At 43.8% G+C, this 22407-nt stretch overlaps 1 protein-coding gene and 1 long non-coding RNA gene across 4 annotated transcripts in view; one reads left to right on the forward strand and one right to left on the reverse strand.

Annotated features, from left to right (window-relative positions):
• Positions 1-851: 851 nt before the first annotated feature.
• On the reverse strand, positions 852-16923 carry SLC13A5 (solute carrier family 13 member 5). Of its 3 annotated transcripts, none has more exons than XM_054647070.2 (14): positions 16628-16923; positions 14429-14533; positions 13200-13307; positions 10742-10870; positions 9861-9997; positions 9232-9446; positions 7767-7938; positions 6502-6624; positions 5752-5964; positions 4850-4971; positions 4464-4582; positions 3163-3324; positions 2037-2174; positions 852-1290 (listed from the first exon to the last, which is right to left on the reverse strand). In XM_054647070.2, the coding sequence occupies exons 1-14, from the start codon at positions 16631-16633 to the stop codon at positions 1162-1164; spliced, it is 1878 nt and encodes a 625-aa protein (XP_054503045.1). In that variant the 5' UTR covers positions 16634-16923; the 3' UTR covers positions 852-1161. The 3 variants fall into 3 exon arrangements, with proteins under 3 accessions (XP_054503045.1, XP_054503046.1, XP_054503047.1); XM_054647071.2 differs by having other exon boundaries at positions 16525-16918; XM_054647072.2 differs by lacking the exons at positions 14429-14533; positions 16628-16923 and adding an exon at positions 14191-14230.
• A 2664-nt stretch (positions 16924-19587) lies between these two features.
• The window catches only part of LOC143695537 (uncharacterized), a 37830-nt gene continuing 35010 nt past the window's right edge, over positions 19588-22407 (forward strand). Inside the window, exons 1-2 of the long non-coding RNA XR_013184841.1 lie at positions 19588-20030; positions 21035-21184. This is a non-coding gene — a long non-coding RNA (uncharacterized LOC143695537). The remainder of the gene's footprint in view (positions 20031-21034; positions 21185-22407) is intronic.

Genomic DNA, 22407 nt, shown 5'->3' on the forward strand with positions numbered 1-22407 from the left:
TCCACTGTAAGACACTGCTTTACCTCCCACCCACTTCCATCCCCAGGGCTGAAGGGAAAGCATCCATGTACCACTGACAAAATACGCCCAGACCAACACCAATCATTCTGTAGACTACTTCTGCAACAGAAATGGCATAATTAGGTTACAAACTACTTTTCTTACAAGATATGAATTCCAAAGTACACAGGACAACTCCCACTGCTGTCAGCCAGCACAAGCAATAAAATCTGGGCCCCTAAATTTTTCCCAGGTCATCAGTTAGAGCCTTCCTCACGTCTTGACTTCACTCAAAAATTCCAGAGTTAATTAATAAGGCACATCAGGGGCTAATTCAGGAACTTCGGCAATAGATGTGAAGTCCCAAGGGCCACTGGTCATTTCCAGGCTGGCCCTCGGAAAACACTAGTTGGCATGTGAAATCACAGCTGTGACTGAGGGAAAGGCTCCCTGCCCTCTAATTGTCACAGTGCAAGAAACACAGAGCCAGCCTTAGTGCATTGTTGTCCGAGATATCAGCTGAATCATGGCCATCATGGAATTACATTACCTCAACCCTCAATAAAGGTGTCTAAATGCAGTGAGATTTGAGAGTGAAAACAAGGCAAGAGAAAGTGTGTTGGATGCTGACTTGGAAGGATCCCACCACATGGCTGAGTCCCAACTAAAACATAACATAGCACAACATGGCATACCCCTTCTTCACTAGACAAGTGACAACAGGGATTTCTCTGTACAGTGCTGACTTGTAGATGTAAGGAATAGGCAAGGAATGTTCAGCCCCTTCCTGAGTGCAATATTCAATGCTAATGATATACAAGTACATACCAGTGATATAATAGTTCAAACCATTTGAAACAACAGTCTCCCCTCTCTTTATTGAAAGTTTGATAAATCCTAATCCTTGACCTTGACTGGAGGTACAATGGATCACTTGAACATATGATCCTGACACAGAGGTTGTATAACTGCAAACATTTTTGGCTCCAGCACAACTGGAGTAAGATTGGGTTGCTTCAAACTTGAACTGATGTGTGACTGCTGGAAGGCAGCAAACACCCAACACTGGATCTGAAGTGGTGATGAGACTTTATACGGGACTTTAGGCAACAGGGAGCACTGAGGGTACTTTCCTAGTTCAACACACGAATTCTTCACAGCTCACTGGTTTCTTGTGCTGTTTGCCCAGGCTGGGAATGTGTCCAGCTGAAACATAGGTCTTCCCCACGTGTTGATGGCCAGTGTGACACAGCAGACTGCAATGACGTTCATCATCAGTCCAGCTTTAACCTGTGAGGAAAAAAATCCAAACCAACAATAACCAAACACCAGCACAGCAAGTCCGAACCAGCAACACCCAAACACCAGCACAGCAAACTGCAGCAAGACCTACTTGTACATACACAAGAAAGATGGTCAAATAAATCACAGAAATAGCCCCTCTATCCACTGCCTTCTGCCCTTGCTTAGGTGGAGATACCAGGGAACACACTGTGCAAAGTCTTTGAGCGCTTTGCTATGTATATAACCAGTCGAGGAGCTTTAAGGCATGTGTAACACGTCGTTCTTATTAGTTAGAGAACAGCTTATGCCCTCTTCAAGTATCCAGTTAGAAAACCAGTAATGTTTGTGTGTTCCGCCCAAAACCTGCCCTGTGTGGTCTGGCAGAAAATCAGAGGACCAGAGCCAAGGGCTACTGATTGCTACCTTCTGCTTTCAGCTCCAGTGGAGACAAGGCTTTAGACACTTGCCAAAGCCCCAGAACACTGCAGGGCATGCCTGGACTTTAACCCTTCAGGTTTCAGAGACTTATGACTTGTCAGTTTTTCATTTCACTTGGGCCAATCTGTATGTCTGCCAAAGCCCATGAGAGAAGTACTGTTACTTCAGAGATGCAAATTTTTATCACAATATTAACGCTGCAGAAGAGAGTGGCATAGAGTTGGAAATACTATGCTAAGAAAATTAAACTCTTACCATATTTCAGGAAGAAAGCAATGGAGAATTTCAGATAAGAGAGAAGGCAATTATCTTACCATATCCAAAACACGGATGTGGCCGTAAGAAAACACTATTGCATTTGGTGGTGTTGCAACAGGTAGCATGAAGGCAAATGAAGCACTGAGAGTACCAGGCAGCATAATATACAAAGGGTGGATCTTGATAGATTCAGCCTGCAATGAAATGGAGAGAATATCACTCTGGGGGTGTTTGAAAAGAAAAGCATAAAGGATCAATCTACCCCAGACCAATGAGATACATAGACTTATTTTGTTGCCTCGTACTACATCACCAAAATATTTCACAAACATTTTATTCTGAAATCCACATGTGCTTAAAGATAACTTCCTGTTGTTTCCTGTCCAATGATACTTAAAAACAAGGCTTGATTCTTTCTTGTTGTTTGTTTTGCTGTATGGTATAATTTAGATTTCTGGTCAAATATATCCAACAATCTTTTCTTTGACCTCAGACCACCCTTTTTCCAGGAATGGGAATTATAATTACTAGGCACGTGGAGTGACACTCTTAGACTTTACATAAATTCTGTGGCACTCAAAACTTAAGTGCCAATTTAAGTCATTAATAGCTCAGTACCTTGATTGGGATAATTTTGCTTTGAGGAAATAGTCTAGAATAAAGTGTTTGTCCTTTTCTAATTAAAGAACAAAGTAATCTATTTTTCTCTTTATGCCACAGTTTTGATTCTGCTCAGAAAAGGCAGCAACACTTAGCAGGTTTTCCTCCTTAAGTTTTAAAATTGTTCTGGGTTCCTATGAGAAATTGCACATTCCTAATAATCAGGCCTACCACTTTGAGTATTTTAGCACAAATGTGAAGATGAATAATTCAAAGGCACCATCAGAAAGTGCTGGATTTTGTTTTGGTTTGGGTTTTGTGTGTGTGTGTGTGTTTTTCCAGTTCTAAGCTGATGGTTCAAAATGACCAGAAGTAACTGATGTTTGCTGAACTGTATTGAAAAAGTGACTGTCACTTCACCCTCTCCAGGGCCAAGGCACACACCTTACAGAATGCATGACCTGGCTTCCTTTTAAGTACACTGGAGCAACATCCAAGACAATAATTATAATATTGCTTTTAACTCTCGCAGTTTAACTCTGATCCTCCAGCTGGCAGGGTAACAGGACAGAAGAATCTTACCAAGGATGAAAAGACAGGCAGGAAGAGGGTAGCTGTGGCCACGTTACTGGTGCATTCAGTGAAGACAGCTGTAATAAGGGAGATCACTGATGCAATGGCCCATGGTGGGATAGATCCCAGTGGTGTCATCTGACGACCCATCCAGGCTGAGAGCCCAGAGTTCTGCAAGAAAGAAAGTGGGTTTCAGTGAGGTTGAGAACCCCTGACTCACAAACAGGGAAGCCATGTTATGGGCAACATTCCTGACAAATAGTACTAAAGGACTCCAAAATTATACGAACACCATCCAGGAAAGTACAATTATCTGTCACAAAAACTAAAAAAAATTCCTTGCCAACTGGACATCACACTGAATCCCACTTTTCTGATTCTTCCAGAAACCAAATACTTGCTCACACACAGGTTACAAAATTATTGGTTTTCTTGCTGAACAAGAAAATTTTTCTGAGGTCATTGCAAATACTTAGTGTATGGCCCAGAATCTTCTTGGCACATTTTTCTAAGGTTTTTGAAGGTTATGTATTCTGTATGAATGCTCTATTGTAGGAACACAGGCAGTAGTTGATACAAACAGGTTACAAAATCTGACTTGATAGGTTTTAATGCTCTGGAACTTTAATAATCTATGTGTGTTGTATGTGGATGAATGTCAGGGCCAGAGCTTTAACTTGCCCCATGGTTTAAACCTAATTAGCCACAAAACTTGACTTTCCTCAAAATATTGCACTACTGACAGCTAATGCTTGCTTTGATTTAGATGCATCTTAGCAGTGATGAAAGAAACAATATGGTTCACCTCAAGATTCCTTCCTGTTTTGGGAATTTAGCTGCCTTTTCTGTGAATTTATAAACACAGCATCAACCCAGGATTTTCTTTCTGACCACTTCAGCAGTGGTTTTGCTTTAAGTCTGAAGATATATAACCCTCAAACAAACCTCAAATGGTACTGAAAATCTGACAAGTGCTATCTATATTTCTACTTTTCTAGCCAGGGCTGGGATCGGGATGATTACAGAAATAAGAAAGGATGCTCTTCTGGACTGTCCAGACAGTGAAGATCCCAACCTACTTGGGAGTCTCCAAGAGGTGAGATAAATTAAAGAAACTTTAAAGAACAAAAATTCCTGAAGAAGACTCACAAGCATTCACCTCTCCTTGGTTTTTGATAATTTAGATCTCCCTTCAGATCAGAACTTTGCTACTGGGTTTGGCTTTGGGTGCATGCCCAGTAATACAGGACTAGATAACAAACCAGGGAAGTTTGCCTTTGAGTCAGAGAAAAACAGATGTCAGGACATACTGCGCTTGCATCAGCCAAAGCAAAACCTCCTCCCAGCAGCAGCACAATACTCCAGGGCATCTTCCTTTGAACCACATTCCAGTCTAGCAGCGGGGCTGATAAAAATTGCTTGTTCTTATCTGAAGTGAGAAATAAAAAGTAGAACATGTTTTAGGAGAGCGAAGACACTTTGTCTTCTGTTCTGTAAGATAGCGGTGGGCAGATGCACAGCACTGAGAAATCTGCACAGGGTGAGGGTAACACAACGGACACGGACTGGGCCCCAGGGCTGCCCAACAAGGGAGGTAGGTGAGATGCTCTAAAGAACTGCATGCAAATCCAGTGCATGTTTCTGCCTTGTTGGCTGAGTGGGTTAGATGTTTCACAACAGTCCCTCTTTTAAATACCTTCTTCAGTCTGTTCAGGGTCAGACATGCTTGTATTCCAGCCTATGCATTTGGGCTTATGAGCAGGAAGGACAAACAGTAACAGGGCAACAAACATAGCAGGAACAGAATCAGTGATATACCTAATGAAGAAAAGACAATACAGGTTAGAAAATGGACACCTTTCTCCTAGCAAAGGGCTGTCTTCCAGCATTCTAGTCACTGATCTTTGCCATCCCATTTGGGGCTTGAGCAAAATAGGACGTCAGTTGATGTCTGAAGTCTCTCAGATCTGCCATAATTTAAACACAATAATAAAAGAAACAAGCTACAATACACATTAATAAATAGAGTCCTGGATGACAACTCATCCTTCCTGGAGCAGGGTTCTTTCTCTGCACTGAAGCCAAGATTCAACAGTTGTATCTCAAAGACAGACATCTAAAGAAATGGCCTGAATGATAGTCCCAAAATGTATTTTATATTCCTAACATGCCATGCACAAACACTACACAAAGAGGCCATTCCAAGCACAAAATCAATTTTCCAGTGAGTTCTAAGGTGTTGGTTAAATGTGGTATTACCAAATATTCAAATGTCACTGCAACTGATTGGAGATCATACAAACAAAATACCAAGGTATATGTCAGGGTGACTGAGACCAACATTACAGAATTTTCTCTTCTTTTAGAAAGTTCAGCTTGCTCCATGTCTCAGTCTCCAGCCTTTTCACTGCAGCACAAACAGTCAAATCACAGATGATTGGTAGTGTCATGTACAAGACATTGTATCAAGCCCAGCAAACATGTGAAGTCAGGTAAAGTTGGAATTAATGATCCCACATTCTAAATGGAATGTATGAGCAAGGGAATCTGATTAATAACCAAGTGGGTAAAAGATGGAAAAAAAACCTAAATACTTACTTTTCTCCTCCTTTGAAGAGTATGCTAGCCCAGCCTTTTATAAAGCCTGGGTTTCTGGAAAACCACAAGACCACCAGCAATATAAACAAAAGGAGGACATTTATTTCAGCATAAGACATAGGGCCTAACTTCTTCATTTCTGCCTTCAGCACACTGTATGCAGCTTTTTCTTTGTCAGTTTTCTCTGTCCCAAAGCCCCAGTTTTTTTTTATGCTTTGAAAAAAAGGGAGAAAAAAAATACTGTAAGTATGAACATATTAGAGGGATCTAGCATCCTTATCACTCTGCAGCTGCCCCTCTTGGGGACAGGCACAGACAACAGCAGAGGCCATAAATAAAGAAACTACAACAGTGCCAAAGTATTTTGTGGGGACACACCAGTTCTCACAGAAGAATGTGGTCTATCAAAGGATGGCAATTTGGAGTAACACAGGATGAAAAAGTCAGGTTTGAATCAATGGCTGCAAACCAGCTATGCTAGCTCTCCCAGGGCTGAAATTCACAGGCAAGAGATTGAAAAATAAAAAGGTAATTTTGTCTGAAGATTAAGAATGTATATGGCTTTTGCCTTAATATACCTCCCATGAACACAAAAGGTTTCCAGACCTCAAAATTTTTGTGAAATGGCCCTGCTCTCTGCTACAAAATTAATAACTTGTCATTGCATTTGTTTTAGTCAGATGTCTCAGTAAGCTGATCTGCACTAACTTACTGAGGGGTTTACACAACATCATGTAGATAAATACTCACTTGAGTCCCATGAAGGAGCACTGTAACCAAAGCCAAGCTAGCGCCAACATCAGGACCATGTTTGGGAATGAAAATCCAAACCAGGAAGCAAAGTCCACAATATCATTACTGTCAGGGTATAACCTGTAAATAAATTATTTTCTGTATGAATGTCAAAACATTTAGCAATCTAGTCTCCCTTTAATATGTGCTACAGAAAATTATGCATGTAAATCTAGGACAACCATTACAAGCAATCATAGGTAACATCCACAGCCTAATTTAAGTCATGAGAGAAGGCAGCCTGATTTCAGAGCAGAACTTAAATGATTGTCAGTTTTCCCTGTGTTTTAATTTGATGCATACAGGAGCTTATGTTGATACTTTAGGTCTCAGTCAGACAAGCGTGGCTGAAAGATCTCCCATTCATTCTAGACACTTTTCACTTCTAACACATCTGTTCATTTATCCCAAGAAAGGATATTTTTTTCTTCCTCCCAACTCATTCTAGTAAGAGAACAAGGAATGTCTTCCCTGAAATTAACTCCTGTACTTCTGCTGCCTTCAACAGATGAAAAAGTTGCTAGTTGGCTTGAAACAATGATGACAGTGTTTTAAGAAAGGCAATTTTTGTTATTCTCTGTGCTTGCCAATAATGATTGGAGGAAAAATATCAATAGCAAACTTCCAGCTGGATGTTAAAACCAAGAGATAATGTAGCAGCTAAGGCTGAAGTACTTGCAACACAAGGAAGTAATGTTGGAAAAATTTCCACTGCAGATTGGGTTCCATGTAGATCAGTTCCCAACCTCAGTTTAGCAATGACAGAACAACACAACTGCACAGTTTCCACAGGCACAGCATGGAGGAACAGTGTTACAGGAGGGGCCAAGTTCCTTCTAGCTCTCTTCAGTGTGCTTATGAGTAGAGTTAATCTACATTCTTCTGGTGCTCTTTACTGCAGCTCCTCTTCCGGATGTGCTGCATTTCAGTTGAAAAAGAGGACACAGAAGAACCAATATCACATAATCAACCACATGCATGTTGATTGCCAACAAGTATTTCCAATTTTCTCAGAAGACCTTAATTCCATCACATAGCTTCCTTTTAAAAGACTCTGAAGCAAAAAAAAAAAAATGAGGCCCAACACTTCATACACATTTCTCAGTCTCAGTTCCTCAACTAATTGCTTGAAGTTCACAACTGAAATTGTCATCTAAGACCAGTCAATTGGTCACACAAACAGTATGACAGTGTAACTAAAAGAAGCAGCAAAAATTACTTACTGATTCATCTGGCCCTTCAGTACCACATTTGGTCCTGTTCCGGTAAGTGTTGCAGTTCCTCCAATGCTGGCAGCATAGCATACACAAAGTGTCATTCCCTTGCATATACGCTTCCTTGTTTTACTTTCCTCAGAAGATTTGGGGTCATCAGTGGCTTGTTCATTGCTTACACCTAGACAGAAAGAAAATTATTTGCCTCAGGTAAAGTTGGAAAGGCAGAGAGTTCAGGATAGGGTCTGTAGGCTTAGTACTTCCAGTTTGTATGTGCCATTTATTTTAATTAAAAAACTCACAGATATCTACCTAAATACTTCAGACTAATGTTCATGAGGAGCAGAAGAAAGAGGCTGATGGACTGGGTTTACATGATCCAAGGATGCTGTTGCCCACATCAGTGCCACAACTCCTTTTCAGTAATGTCTTGTTTCACAGAGAGGCTCACCACCAGCCAAATATTGTAGTCACTGAAACCATTCCAATTCCACAGCGAGAACCCAACTAGCTTTAACAGATGTGAATACAGGCAGGAAAAAAAAGCCCACTGAAACCCAAATCCTTGCCTGGCATTCTGTCAATTTACAATAACCACAGAACTTTACTGCTGTGTCTATTGTTCTCTGAGGTTAACACTCTAATCTTGAAGTCTGACTGGACTAATGAAGCAGGACAAAGAATTTATGGCAATTGCAACCAACTCACCAATATTAAAGGTATTTTTTGCACACTCTTATTATCTTCACTACACTTGTAATCTGATCTTTAATCATATTTAATAATATAGCCCTGCGTAACAGCACGGCAGAGCACTGAAATGAGAGGGTCTGAGTTTGTGCACATATTTAAAATGAAGTGAAACCTATTGTAGAACCACATCAGTAGCACAGGACCTTGAGGAATCAAGCATCTGGGTAAGATCACACAAAAGAACAGTTTATCTAATGTGAGTCAAATTACAGTTCCTCTTTTCCATGTGGCTTTTAAAGTAGTCCTCTTTTTTCTCCCTACCTCCACATACCATCTGGTCAATAAAGAGATATTTATTACCTTATAGCCAAAATAGATTGTGTTTACATATTTTTTTCAAATAGTCCTACATGGCCTAGAACCTGAATCCCCACTGATAATCACAAGATTTAGAAAGTGGGATGCTGGGGGCTTGGATGGTTATTTCCCACAGGATATGCTCTTTACTTCCCTAAACAGGCAGTTAAGTCTAGGGAAACTGGGAGGATGACTCCAGCTTGAAGGAAAGAACGTAACAACTTGTCTGGGCTCTAGCACCAGCATACAAAATGGCAGCCATCAAAATTAAAAGCTATTTTGTAAAACCTAAATGTCATATATTTACAGGATTTCAGTCAGATTACCATCCTCTTTCCTTGGAAAGGGTACACAACACTCCTAGGTTGGGGAGCTGAGTGTAGCAAGTTCAGTAGCATCAGTTTATTGGTGAGCAGGCCCTTACCGCTCACTGCAGTGGACCCTGATTTGCTCTTTTCCTCCAGCTCAATCGCTGTATTTGTTTGCCCAGTTGCTGATTCCACCGTGGCCAAGTCATGCTCTGTGACGTCCAATTGATCCAGGACAGCTTGGACAATGGGAACCATCATGGCAGTGGTGGCTGTGTTGCTTATCCACATTGACAAGAAGGCAGTGACTATCATAAATCCCAGCATCAGGCTGAAAAGAAAGACACAGAGGAGAGAGGAAGAAAGTGAACAGATGCTGCTAGGCTTTGTAGTCACTATAATTTGGAGAGCAAAGCCCAGGCAGGGATGTGTGCAGCCACTAGTACAGAGCAGGGCCAGACTCCCTTCTAGGACAGCTCTGCCACGTTCACTGAAGGAATCCCAGCGCATAATTAAGTCTGTCATAATTTTGTCCCCAATGGCAAGCCTTTAAAATTTAGTCAGATGCTAGTTTTGGATAAAGTACAAATAAACTGCTCCTGTTGCTAGACTTCATTTCTAGATACTCTGCAAGTACAGCTAAATTGGCTCTTGAAGGATCCTTTCTCTGCTGACTGTTAAATATCATCCCTGGGCCTTTGCTAAACTAACAAGAGGTAAGAGAAAACCAATGTAATACTCTTACAGTGCAGGTTTCACCCCAAGAATCAGAAGGACTCTCAGTGCAATCCTTTTGTGAAGATTCCACTGCTCAACAGAAATTGCGACAATCAGCCCTCCAAAGAAGAGCATGTTTGTGCTATTTAGGTACTGCAAGCACACCTGTAAGACAGAGAAGATAAGTCAGGCCAAAACACTTGCTTCACTAGTACAATTTGCTTACCACCCTCTCAAATCCATGGACTAGCAGGCCCCAGCCAACACTAGAATAAGAGGCAGTGGCTGCCTGCAGTTTCCTGAACCCTTGATGTCCTGTGTAACTGCTGACTTGCCTGTGCAGGAGCTCTTTGTGCATCATTGTGCAAAATGACACCAGTTTCCTAAAACGCAGCTAGGGGTTCAAAGTATGGAAGGTGCTGGAAATATTGAGCTCCCAAAGGGCTTTCTCAACACCATCAACAACCTGCCTTTACCAGCTTGTTGGGCAGTGGTGAACCTGGGCTACAGATCCCCAACACAGCCTGTGCCTTGTGCCTCCAGCACAAACAGCCCAGGCAGAGACCTGGGGAGCACACAGCACACCTGCCGGCACTACGGGACAAACTCCCACAGGTTTGTCCCACGCATTTTGAGATCTCCCAGAACACTGTCAGCTCTACTTTCACTTCCTCTTTGTGGCTGGGAACACACAAACTGCTGGCACTAGTGGGACGCTCTCCAGCAGAATCCATGTCCAAAACAGACCCTCCCCTCTGCCACCTCAAGAGCCCCACTGTTAACACTTTGGGCAAATGTGTACGTAGTTCAGCATCTTCCCATATAATACAGACTTGTTGGCTAAATATTGATGAGGGATCAGAGCACTGGATTTCTCTGTATCAGACCTGGATTGCAAAACTTCCTTACTTTTTTAGAGGTCTGAACTCCAAGCAGAGGGAAAAATACCACTGGCATGAGGGAGGTGACAGCCAGGGGGATCACTTCAGTGCACCAGTACACAGCCATGATAATGATGATATATGCACATCTGGCCTCCTGCAACATAAAAGACGACACATTTAAGCATTTGAAACTGTTTTTAAAGATAAGAAACACATTGGTAGCTCTTAAAAGTGGCTCACACACTCCACTGTCTGTAGCTTAACAAGTTATGCTGAATGAGGACTTAAAGTTGTGCTTTTAAATCATGTTCTGAAGTCACTTGTATAAAAAAGCTCTTTTTGACCAAGAAGACCATAGTGTTTGCTTTAATACAACCACACAAAATAAATGCTGTGAGAAAAACAAATCTTCCACCACTAGGTAAGTGCACAATTTGGCGTGTAAAATTACTCTTGGTGGTTGAGGTCAGCAGATTTTACATCTAGGAGCCAAGAACAGCAATATAGAGTTAATTTTTTTAAATGGAAGGCCAAATTTCCCAGTGTGGATGATTAGCTTTTCTGAAATTCACAAGTCTTTGATGTATGTCCAGTAACACAGTTGAGCTCAGAAACTATTTCACTGAATAATTTAAAATTTCTTTGCTTTTTAAAGTAAAACTTTTTTTTTTTTTTTTTTTTTTTTTTTTTTTTTTTTTTGTGACTAAGCACATTAGAGGTATTAAACTATTTTCCCATATCATACTGTCCCTACCTGCTAAGGTGATTCCCTAGTTTAGAATTGTTGTAACCTGTCTTTTTGGGCTGTTGACCAGGCATTTCTGTATCCCAGCCTTCTGTGGTTTGTACTCTAAAAATTGTCAGGAGAAGCAGATATTCATTAGCTAACAGTGAACTGCTTGAAAGCTGAAGTCCGTGTTCTGTAGCTCACTATTTGCTCCTATTTAGGGCATGTGTATATGGGATTTTACTCTAATACAACAAATGTGACTTTATTGCTAAAATAAATGGTGTGACAGTGACACTTAAAAACTGACATCAGGTGTTATTAGTAAGAAGAGCTGTGTTTTCATTAATTTTTTTGAGTGTTGGGGAAAAAGTTTAAGAACCAGAAAACACCTTTTGTAAGTAATGTGAAATTTTTTCCCTCAAGTTTCCAGGTTAATTACAGCACAAGTTTTGAAAAGAAAAATTCTTCAGAGACTAGATGATATCAGGCAGATCCTGCAGAAGTCCCTTCCCTTTATAAATATGAGGTCAGCTCATGTTACAATTCATGCTGTACTGCAGTAATGCAGGGGTAGAACTGACTGTGGTTAATCTGTTGCTAGTATGAAAGACAGATAAACAACTCTAAGTGAATAAAATTCAAAATCCTGGTTTTAGAGAGTAGAGAGTAAATAATTTATGTGAAGTTCAAAAATACAGCCATGCTTATAATTTAACTCCAGCAACTGTGGCCAATTCAAACAACAAAAGATTTGGAATTAAATATATATTTGTATTTATACCTATATATATATATATATGTGATTTATGGAAACAGCCACAGAATGTCTCTTTGGTGTTTCTGTGCAGTTGACACAAAACACAGTGACTTGACTCCTGGCTGAGAGAAGAAAAAGCAGTCACTGACAGAAATATTGCCTTCCCATTGTGAAATATTGTAATTTCTTAGGTTAGACTAATGACAAAATATGCCTACAAATAATGGCAAACTGAAGACATACTTAATTTTTTTGGAAATTATCTTCCCTAGCTTTGATCAAAGTAGAGCTTAACAGTCAGGAATTCCTCATTGTATAAAGCACCACCATTCAACTGAAAGGCCAGGCTGGTATAACTTAATACCAGACAGGTAAACAAGAAGGGTTGGCAATTTGGTTTATAAACACAGATAAAATTTTCCCGTACTTTAAAACAGATTGAGCGATACAAGTTGCTCAGAAGAAAGGCTGGCTTTGGCATTAGAATAGCCTCCAAAGCTCTAGTAGGCTAAAATACTGCAAACTCAGCTTTCACACTTGATCAAGAAGGCTACAAGGCATTAAAGCTCAAACTTTCCTGGGTTATTCCAATTTTACGCTGGTGTAACTCCACTGAATGCAAAGGAGTTGTGCCATCGCCATCCCTGGAGTAAGATGGATTAATTGGAAGACATGGCATTTGAAATCCTGACCAATTCACATAACACAACGCTGACTGCATCAGGATGGAGAATGCCACCAAGCAACATGCTGGGAGTACCAGACCCTCAGCAGAGAGCTGGGGGAAGCACTCCTGCCCTTCAGCCCACTCCAATCGCTACGACGTAATGCAGGACAATCCCAATGCCGGCCAGCCACGCCCGGGTTTGTCTTGGCCCAGAATGAATTGCATCTAATTGGCACGGTGGGTGGGTGCCACCGGGAGCAGGCCCGGAGCCGGGCGGAGTGGGGTCACCCGGGGGGCAGCAGGCCCGGAGCCGGGCTCCCTTCACCTACCTTCGTGGTCACGGCGAGCGGCAGCGGCAGCAGCAGCAGCGGCGTGAGGAAGAGGATGGCGAAGGAGCGGTACCTCAGCAGGGGCTGCAGGCACGTCGGGGCCATGCTCTGTGGGGTGACACGGTCAGGGCGCGAGCGCGAGCAGCGCTCGCCGCCGCCGCTTTAAGTATGGGGCGGGAGGGACGGGAGGGACGCGGCCGGGGGCGACACGTCCCGCCCGCCCCGCCGGGGCCGCCCCGGGCAGCGGCGCGGCTCAGCCCCGGGAGCGAACGAGCTCGCCCTCCCTGCCGGGACACGGCGCGGGCCCGTGGGGTACCCCCTCCCCTACGGCCACCCCCGCGCCAAGGAAAGCGGCTCAAGGGCTGTGTATCAGCTAGCAGCGCCGTCGGGAGAGCGTGGTAGCAGCGCTCTCCCTGCTCACAGAGCGCACAGAGAGGTGCCGGCACGCACAGGCTCCCACAGCGCGCAGGGACCGGTGCTGCCGCGGCCCCCTTCGGGAGCTGGGCTTTCGGGAGGTGCTGGTGCCGCCAAGGGAGCATCGCCCCCGCTCATTCACACCGTGGTGGGGAAGGACTGAGCTCCTTCGGGGAAATGGAGAGTTAAAACCACGGTGGGGATCTCCCCAAAACAAAGGTCTGTGCAGGCATGCATGGCTGTGTTTTGCTATTATTTTGAGAGGCATTGTGCCTCTGGATCTGGGTTAAAAATAACCCAGGAAGGTTAACTTGAAAGGTTATTTTTGACGTTGTTGACTTCAGTGACTTTGTCTACAGCACAGCCTTGGAATCCAAAGGGACAGCCCTACTGATGGTGGCCAGCACGACTGGGTGGGCAGAAAGGGACAACTAGACAGAGGACAAACAAATAGTTGATATTTTAGGTTTCGCTTCTGGAATGGCAACAGACACCTGAAATTGAAGTCAGCATAAATCATATCTCAACAATTTGATCCTGCAATCTCTTAATACAGTCTTACCAAGCAGTTACTCACAGGAATAAAGAATTTCAGATTCCACAGCAAGTAATGAGGGAGCTCTGACTACAGCTTGAACTCTTTGTCCTCTGCTGACCAAAGGAGCTTGAGTGACAGAAGTTCAAAACAAGACACTCCAATGTTACTTTTCATTTATAAAAGCAGTGAATGCCCACTAAGAAAAAAAGTAGCTAACCGGATCTGGACAGATTCCAAATCTTCAAACCTTTCTGAGCAGTCCCTCTGGGTAACTTACCAACACAGAGGAAACACACTTCACACCAGTGCAAAGTCTAGCAGAAAGTGGGGAATTGGCCAAAACTTGAATTCCTGTGGCCTGTCTCCAATGAAAAAATGGTTCCTAGTCAAAAAAAGAAAAAAAGACTAGAAGCACTTAAATAAGAAAATGCAAATTGTTCACTCTAAAGGAGCTGTTCTAAGGTTAACTCTGATAGACCTGTGCAAATATGATTTTTTGTCTTCTTGTTTCAATAAGATGCAGTGAAGAAAAAAAAAATAAAGAGAAAGACAAGAAATGTGTTGATACCTTTAGATGGCCTAATCTTGTGAAAGGAGACTTGCTTGTTTTACCTGGGGATGAGACATGGGACTCCATGGGCAATTTAAACTAGCTAATTCATGCCTCAGTCCTTTTTTTTTAGTCAATACAGAAAAGGGAATCAATATTCTCTTATTGTGCAGAATTATTGCAAACTGGCCTTCATATCATTTGATTATGAGCTTCCTTTTCACTGTGCCAAGGAGAGGACAGATAAAGTTTTGGCTGCTTGCTTTACAGAACTGGTCTGACAGCTGGGTAGAAGGGAGCTGCAGAGAGCCTAAGCACTTGCAAAACATCCAGGATGAGTTTTAGGTGATCCAAAGAGCATTCAAACAAAAACCTCCCACAGCCTGAAATTCAGCTCATGCTAACTGAGCACCAATTGCTCACCTTCAAGAAAAAGGAATCCCTTCCTCTAGTCTCTGAACGCAATAGCTTTAAATAGTGCTTTAGAAGCAGTGGGTAAAACCAGCTTTTGGTTGCAGACATCATTTAGAAGCAGGAGACTGTAGCATCCTTAGATACCCTAGTGTTGAATAATGTACTTTTCTTGTTCTTCTTGATAGTAAGTTTCAAATCAGTTTTCAAAGGAACTCAAATTTTTGAGTTACAAAGAGGCTTAGGCATGGGTGGTGATGTGAGGTGGAACCAGAAGCTGAATCAGGTCTCTTTTACTTGAAATCCCTTTTCCTGGTGGCAAGATACCATTTTTTCCATTTGCTGTTCTGCTGCCCTAATAAACCCCGGTATTTTGAAACATGTCAAGAATTAAGGGTTTGAGTAACAGAGCCAAGCCCATCTTGTGGCTCACTGCCACCAACCTTCCCTGGCCTTTTCAACATTTCTCAGCTGGTGGCTCTGGGGTTCATTTGATTTAACTTGACAAAGAAAGCAGAACATTTTTCTGCTGTTCGTGAGCTGAATAGGTTCAATGAAGTGTTGAGTGAGCACTAGAGCCAGCTCAAGAGACTGGGCTAGTTATGGCTGGGCAAGGAACAGCTGTGGCAGGAACAACCGCAGCTTTCAAGACAGAAAATGCCTAGGTGACCTTGACAGCATTGTCAAACCACATGCAGAGTCTTGCAATCTTTCCTTTTATACTTCATATACCAGAATCAATTACGTGAACCATGGCCAAGAGTTGCAGTTAGAAGTGGGACACTGCTGAAGACTAGTAAAGAAAGGCTGACCTGTATTATTTCGTAGAGAAAGGGACTGAAAACCAATCCCACTTAGAAAGTAGAATTTCCAGGGTCAGTCCAGGTAGAAAAATTGTAAAATATAGATTTTTTTATAGCTTAGTTTGTTCCTGAGAAGCTGCTTTTCTGATATATTGCACTCTCTACAAGGCAATCATCCCAGTTACTCCAGTTATTGGAGGATAGGAATGGTCTGTAAAAAGGTGGCTTTACAGGCAGAAGCTGGTTCATTTAATTACAGATAGACATATTTTCTGCTTCTAATTCAAATGCTGCCCAAGCACACAAGTACAGTTTACTTGTTCTAAACAGTCCATTTGACCTAGATAACTGCTACTCTCTCTCGAGACAAAAACTCCTCACATTCTTTTTAAAGTTCTTTCATGTTTCACACTCCATGCAACAGCCAGAGGTACAAAAGTTTTAACAAAATAAAATTAAACAAGGATTGTAAGTTGTACCATACTTGACACTGAGAAACAAAAATTAAAACAACTGACCCTGAGATATTCTAGGATGTAGAAGAAAAAGAATGTTTTCTACTTGGGCTTTTGAAAGTCATATTTAAAAAACAACCAGCTTAGAACTTACCTCTATCTGATTCTTGCCTTCAAAAGGTGCCTAGAAGAGGTCTTGTATGGTAATGTTATGTACTGGAAGGTTCACACGGAATTTAAATAGAAAGAGTTATTACCAGCATTCACTCCTTCATTGCTCTCCATTTTCCCTCCAGTCGGTCCTTCCCAGTTACTGCCAGCCCACTGTCCTGCTTCAGGAGTAGCTTTCAACTAAGTTCCCAGTGGAGCATCTGATATTTTTCCAGGAAAAGCTCTCAAGACTCTGAATGAACAGTCCTTTCGGCACAATCCCCGTGCCCAACAACATTCTACATAAAAGCCCTCATTATGAATTTTGAGTCAGTGGGATTTTCTCAGTCAGTATATGTTGCTGATCAGTCTTTCTTGACCTAGAATTGTTGTTTCCCATATAGTTTGTGCCCTAAAGCCCATTCAAATGCTGTGCAGGCTAATGACCACAAAAGAAAAAAGATCCAAAAGAAAATCACATTAAAAATTTGTGTCAGAATTGGCAGCTCTGTAACCTCTCCCTTAGCTGCCATCTCATTAACATATTTGTTCAAAAGCCTTTTCTCTGCTTCATTACATAATTTGTGTTACAAAATCCTGATAAACGTTCATTATTCCCAGATCTAAATAATGGCTTACTGCGCTTCCTTTTTCATCTTCTTTCATTTTTCCCAGAGAAAAATGGGGCACAGAAGGGGCTTGTTTAGATGGGAAATGAACCACACCAATTTCTGAGAAACATCTGTGGCAGCTGTTGTCTATGACATTATGATACATTGTGCAAAGACTAGTGAATGATTCTTTCTGATACTCCTGCAAAGTGAAAGAATTATTATTAGTGCCCCTACTTGACACACTAAGAAGGTTAGTTAATATTTTCTGCATCTCCTGTATCCCATTGTTCCACAGTGGGTAGGGTCTGTCACATCAGAGACACCACTTGCATTGTAGAGCTATAAGGGATCAGTTGTAGCAGCAGGTACACAAACGCTCCACCTTCCTTCAGAAAGTCTTGAAACTTCTTGGCATTGAAAACATGAAGTTCTGTTAATTTTTCTCTCTAATTTATTTATCTTCTGAAGTTACCTATTTAAAAATGCATTGCTGAGGTCCAGGAGGAGACAGGACGTGCTGTTCCTGGGGCCTCTGTGCTGTCAGTCCATCCCAATCACAGCAAAGTATCCCCAGGGAGGAAAGACAGTGCTGGCTAATGCAGGTTGGAGATTTCACCTGGAATGTACTAGGATACCCCAAATGCTTCAAGGGCCACTGTGGAACCAGTGGGGCCTGGGCATGTGCTGAGCACGGCTGAGCAGCCCACGTGCGCCCGGGGATGAGAGGCTGAGGCCCGAGGAAGGGTTTCTCCCGGGTGGAGATGGAGGGAAAACACCTCCCATGAGCTGGCAGCTTTTGTCCAAGGGAAGCAGCACTGCCCCAGGGAGGCCAAGGTGCATTTGGGGGCCAAATACTACCATGACCATCCCTCAAGAGGCAAAGGGGATGGCAGCATGCCCCTACCCTCCTGCTCACCACAAGCCAGCCCTGAGGCCCTGCAGCCTGGAGGGCTCTCTCATGCCATGCCTCCCTCCTCAGGGTGCCACAGGCTCCCTCTGCTCCTGGGCTGGAGCATGCCTGGGTGCTGGGGGCAGAGGCCAGACAGGGGTGGGGTGGAGGAACCCTGCCACCTGCTGATGTAAATCAAACTTATATGGGAAAAAAGGAAACTGAGATCCCAGAGTTTCTCTAAGGATTAGCAAATTAATCTGTGTGTGGAACTGCCACTGAAAATCAAAACCCAATACTGGTCTGGCAATGCTGCTGTTTTTCCTTTAAAAAATGTTTGGCTAAACAGCTGTTTGGGGTGGAGTTACTGCAACAGAGCCTTTCAGTTTCACGTTTTTTTTCTCTCTGCTCTTAGAAGAAAGGATATCCAGCAGAATAAAAAGAAAAATGTCAGGAGAGAGCAAGTTGTGCAAAAATTGGAAATCGATCTTCACTCCTACAAAGTGGGGATTTCAAGAGTTTCTAGGATTTTCCTTAGTGTTATCTGGGTCTCCTGTAAGAGAGGCAGCAGAGGAAGAACCACATGGCAGGAGTATGCTGGCCATTGAGTAAGAAACAGAAGTATTTTGTATGCATTTCACATTCCCGAGTTCCTGCTCTTTTGCTGCTTTGCTGTGCAGAGGTTTCTTTCACAGCCTTCTCTCATGCTGCATGTTCTCTCTTTTCAGAACACCACTGTGGGCGATTTTGCAGTATCTGGCAGAGAGAGGTGTCAGGGCATAGACAATGGCAAACCCAGCAGCTGCCTCAATTTCCCTCCATGACTGATGATTCTTTTTCTTTATATGTTTGCAATTAAGTGATAAAACATTCATCTCTTTGTTCAGGATAATTGGCCACCTCTCATAGAAGAGAAAAATGAAAGGGGCCATGAGGATCACAGAACCTGGTGTGTTTTGAACAGTAGCAAGGCCATTGGACAAACTCTGCAAAAGAAAGATGAATAGCTTTCCCTCTCCCAGAAGACACTACGTTCCTATCAACCCAGGGACTCCAATGCCACATGTTCCACATCACCTCAAGCTCTTAAAGACTCAGTCTTTTGACATGCTGGTGACCTGTGACTATTGCAACATTCTGCTGCCACTTCCAACCCTTCAGGAACATGAGAAGTGACACACTGGCCTTGGCTTCCTACGTGCAAAGGGCTATACTTACACAGTCACAACTGACCTCCCGAATGCCCAGGACCCTGTAGCAATGGGGAACAAAGGGGCACGGACCTCCTTACGGGTCTGAAGAAGACCCCGTTCCTGCAGAAATCGCAATATGCCTCTAAGGTCCACCGGACACAACTGAAGGCCAACTGAGGCCAACAGAACTTAACCGAAGAAGGGCCCCCATTGGCTGGCTCAGCTGTCGCGCTGCTGCCCAGGCGTCCTATCACCCAATCAGCTTGCCGCTCATGGCTGTCCGTGCGTTCCTCCAGCCAATCACAACCTCACTCAACCGACCGGACCCTCTCCTCACTCTAACTGCCTCACAGCCCCCAACCGACCTCCCCCGCTGCGTCCGGCCTGCAGCTGGGCCTTCCCACAGGGCCTTCTGCTGAAGCTCGGCACTAAAGATGGTGGGGTGGATTCAGCTATGCGGGTGTTCAGCATGGTTTCAGGTTTGCTGTAGGAAGGGCTGGCTGGCTGGGTGCTGGGAATGCTGTGAGAGATGTTTGTGGACAGAAGACAAAGCTCCTTTTTGCTGAATCAGCAGCCTTGGGCTGAGCCCTCTCAACTAGAAAACATTAAACCCTGCATTCCATGACTTCAGTGAACCACTGAACCCAGGACCAGCACAAACACCTTCATCTCAGCAGATGGCAGAAACATCCAGGGATAACTAAGGATTTTTGTCTCCTGAAATGCAAGTGGAAACTGGTAAGAGTCCAATGGCAGGAAAGTTAAACGTGCAGGGAGAGTGGATGCTCACGGGACAGCAAATGGGCAGGAACAGGTGGGTAAAGCAATGATGCACACACCAGCCCTGTTACCCCAACAACACTCCACACTATCTTTGTGTTCCGTCACAAGTTATTGTGAGGGCACATGGGGTCACACCTCGTACTGCAGCACCAAGGTCGCTGTGCCTGAAAAGGGCCGCAACACTGCCTCAGATCACAGGGCCGGGCCTCAGATCACAAGGCCGGGCCTCAGATCACAAGGCCTTCCAGTCCTTCCCTTTGGAGCGGCGGGAAAACGTGGCCTCCTAGAGAGGCGTTTCCTCCGCGACGGCCCGCGGGGTGCTCGGCGCACGGTGCTGCGGCGCCACCGTGTGGCTGTGGGTGGCACCGGCTCCCCCGCGCGGCGCCGCGGCTCGGGCTCGGGCGGGAGGAGAGCCGGGAGGAGAGCCGGGAGCAGCCTGGCCAGCCCGGGCGCGGGACCATTCCGTAATTCCTAACGTCAGGTCCCAGCTGGGTCAAAGACAACAGCATCTGGAAAAAGAGAGCAGAGAGCCAGGTGTCCATGGCCTGGAGCATTCTGCAGCCCCCTGGCATGCTCTGGTGTCTTGTGTGCAGGTGTACCAGCTGCCAGGAGTCTGTCTCAGTACCCAGAGAGCCTCCAAAACAAAACACATCTCTGATGGATCTTCAAAACACCTGTAAGCAATCTGTCTCTGTACTTCTCCCAGGGTGAGGAGATAGATGGCTGTTACCGTCTGATGCCACCCCAAATGTCGCTCTGGGGCCGGATGTTCTGCCCAGCGTGGCGACCCTGCTCCCAAGCTCGGTGTATTCCCTGGGGACAAACCAAGGCTCCTTTGGCCTCTGTCTAAAGTGCCTGGTCCTGGTGGGAGGGCGAAGGGCCGGTTCATTTGCAGAGTGGCGGGACTGTATGAAAGCAGCAGTTCCCACAGGTCTGCAAAGCTGAGGCCCAAGGTCCGTAAGGGATGCGGGTAACAGGGTGCCACGAAGTTCAGGCTGAGAGAAAAGCAGCGTTTGTCGGTCTCCAAATTCCCAGGTGTGTTCGGTGTGCCATTGCGCTCTCCTCCGTCACTAGATGGCAATAAAGACCCAACGTGCTCTTCCCTGGGCAGCAGCGGAGGATCGTAGAGCTCGGCCTGGATTTCCCCAGGAGATAGAACTGGAAGATACTAGAGAAGACAAGAAAGTAAGTGTGCCGTCGTTCTGCTCGGTAATGAGGATTTGTTTTGTTACTGTATGTTTCTTTAAAAAAATAGATAGGCTGTATTTACCAAGCACAAAACTATTATCAGATTAAAAATATATTTCTGTGCAAGAAAAGGAAGCTCAGCCTTATCAGGATAGGTACTCAGAGGACATGGCATCATACTCCTGAAGCACTGCTGAAGTTTCAAATACTCTGGGATTTCAGTGTTTTACCTCGAAGCTTAAGACACATTTTTATACTTGTCAGGGGCAGGAGACAATCCATTTCTGTATGGCCCTCCTTCCCTAGTAAATCCTTACCTACATGCCTCTCCATACAGTATTTTTTTAATCAATCCTTTCTTGTAGTGACAATTTTAACACCAATCTCTGAGGCACCAGAATGAAGAACACCTCGTATTTCTCCCTTTCCTAGGTGCTATATGCTTGTGACTGCTTCTCACTATGCTGTGTATATTAATTTTGTTCAAAGGTTAATCTCATTTGAAGGCAGGATTTTTGTGTATATACAAAACACTGCAAAGCCAGCTGGCATATCCTACTCCCAAACACTGTTGTGATTCAAAAGCACTGTTATGGGAAGCAGAAGGAACTAAATGAGGAAATTAAACTGACAATATACCCTGCAGTGAGCTGATGGGGGGAAGCTGAATGACCTATTTTTGAATTTGCCCACTGCTGCTTCTCAGTGGTTCTGTCGCAAAAGACCATGCAGGATCTCATTGTCTTACTGTTGTCTTCTATGATTTTCAATAATCCAGAGGGTAAAAGTCATCTGTTGAGCCAACACAAGGCCCCCACACTGCCTCAGCACGTTAAAACAAACCGCACGTATTTTATGAACCATACCCAACTCTGTAACTTGCGTAGTACCTCATAACTGACATCTCTTCATTTCCTGCTGAAGGTCTTTCTGGGTGTCTTCAGTTGAGTCACACTGGGATAAAATTTGGCAGAAACTTGAGCTCAAGTCCTTTATTGATTATTTAGAAAAAACCCTGCAAAAAGTAAACTATTAGATAGATGACCAGGACCATCTTCTCCTATGGTATATGAACACATGTCCCTGAAAATCAGAAGGAAATGCAGTGAAAGTGCGAGTAACCAGCAGGGGAGAGTGAGTGGACTAAGGTAGGCAGAAATGTCTCCAAGGGATGGCAAACCTTGCAGAGGCAGCAGAATAGAGCAAATTCATCCCTGTGC

The sequence above is a fragment of the Agelaius phoeniceus genome, chromosome 20 (assembly GCF_051311805.1).
Source record: "Agelaius phoeniceus isolate bAgePho1 chromosome 20, bAgePho1.hap1, whole genome shotgun sequence".
NCBI lineage: Eukaryota > Metazoa > Chordata > Aves > Passeriformes > Icteridae > Agelaius > Agelaius phoeniceus.

What these genes read in the sequence shown, in the direction of transcription:
- SLC13A5 (XM_054647070.2), bottom strand. An exon ending in CTCTTCAAAGGAGGAGAAAA is followed by an intron (nt 4,972 to 5,751) that starts GTAAGTATTTAG and finishes TTTCTTCATTAG; the next exon opens with GTATATCACTGATTCTGTTC. An exon ending in CTTTGGCTGATGCAAGCGCA is followed by an intron (nt 3,325 to 4,463) that starts GTATGTCCTGAC and finishes TCTTTCTTGCAG; the next exon opens with AACTCTGGGCTCTCAGCCTG.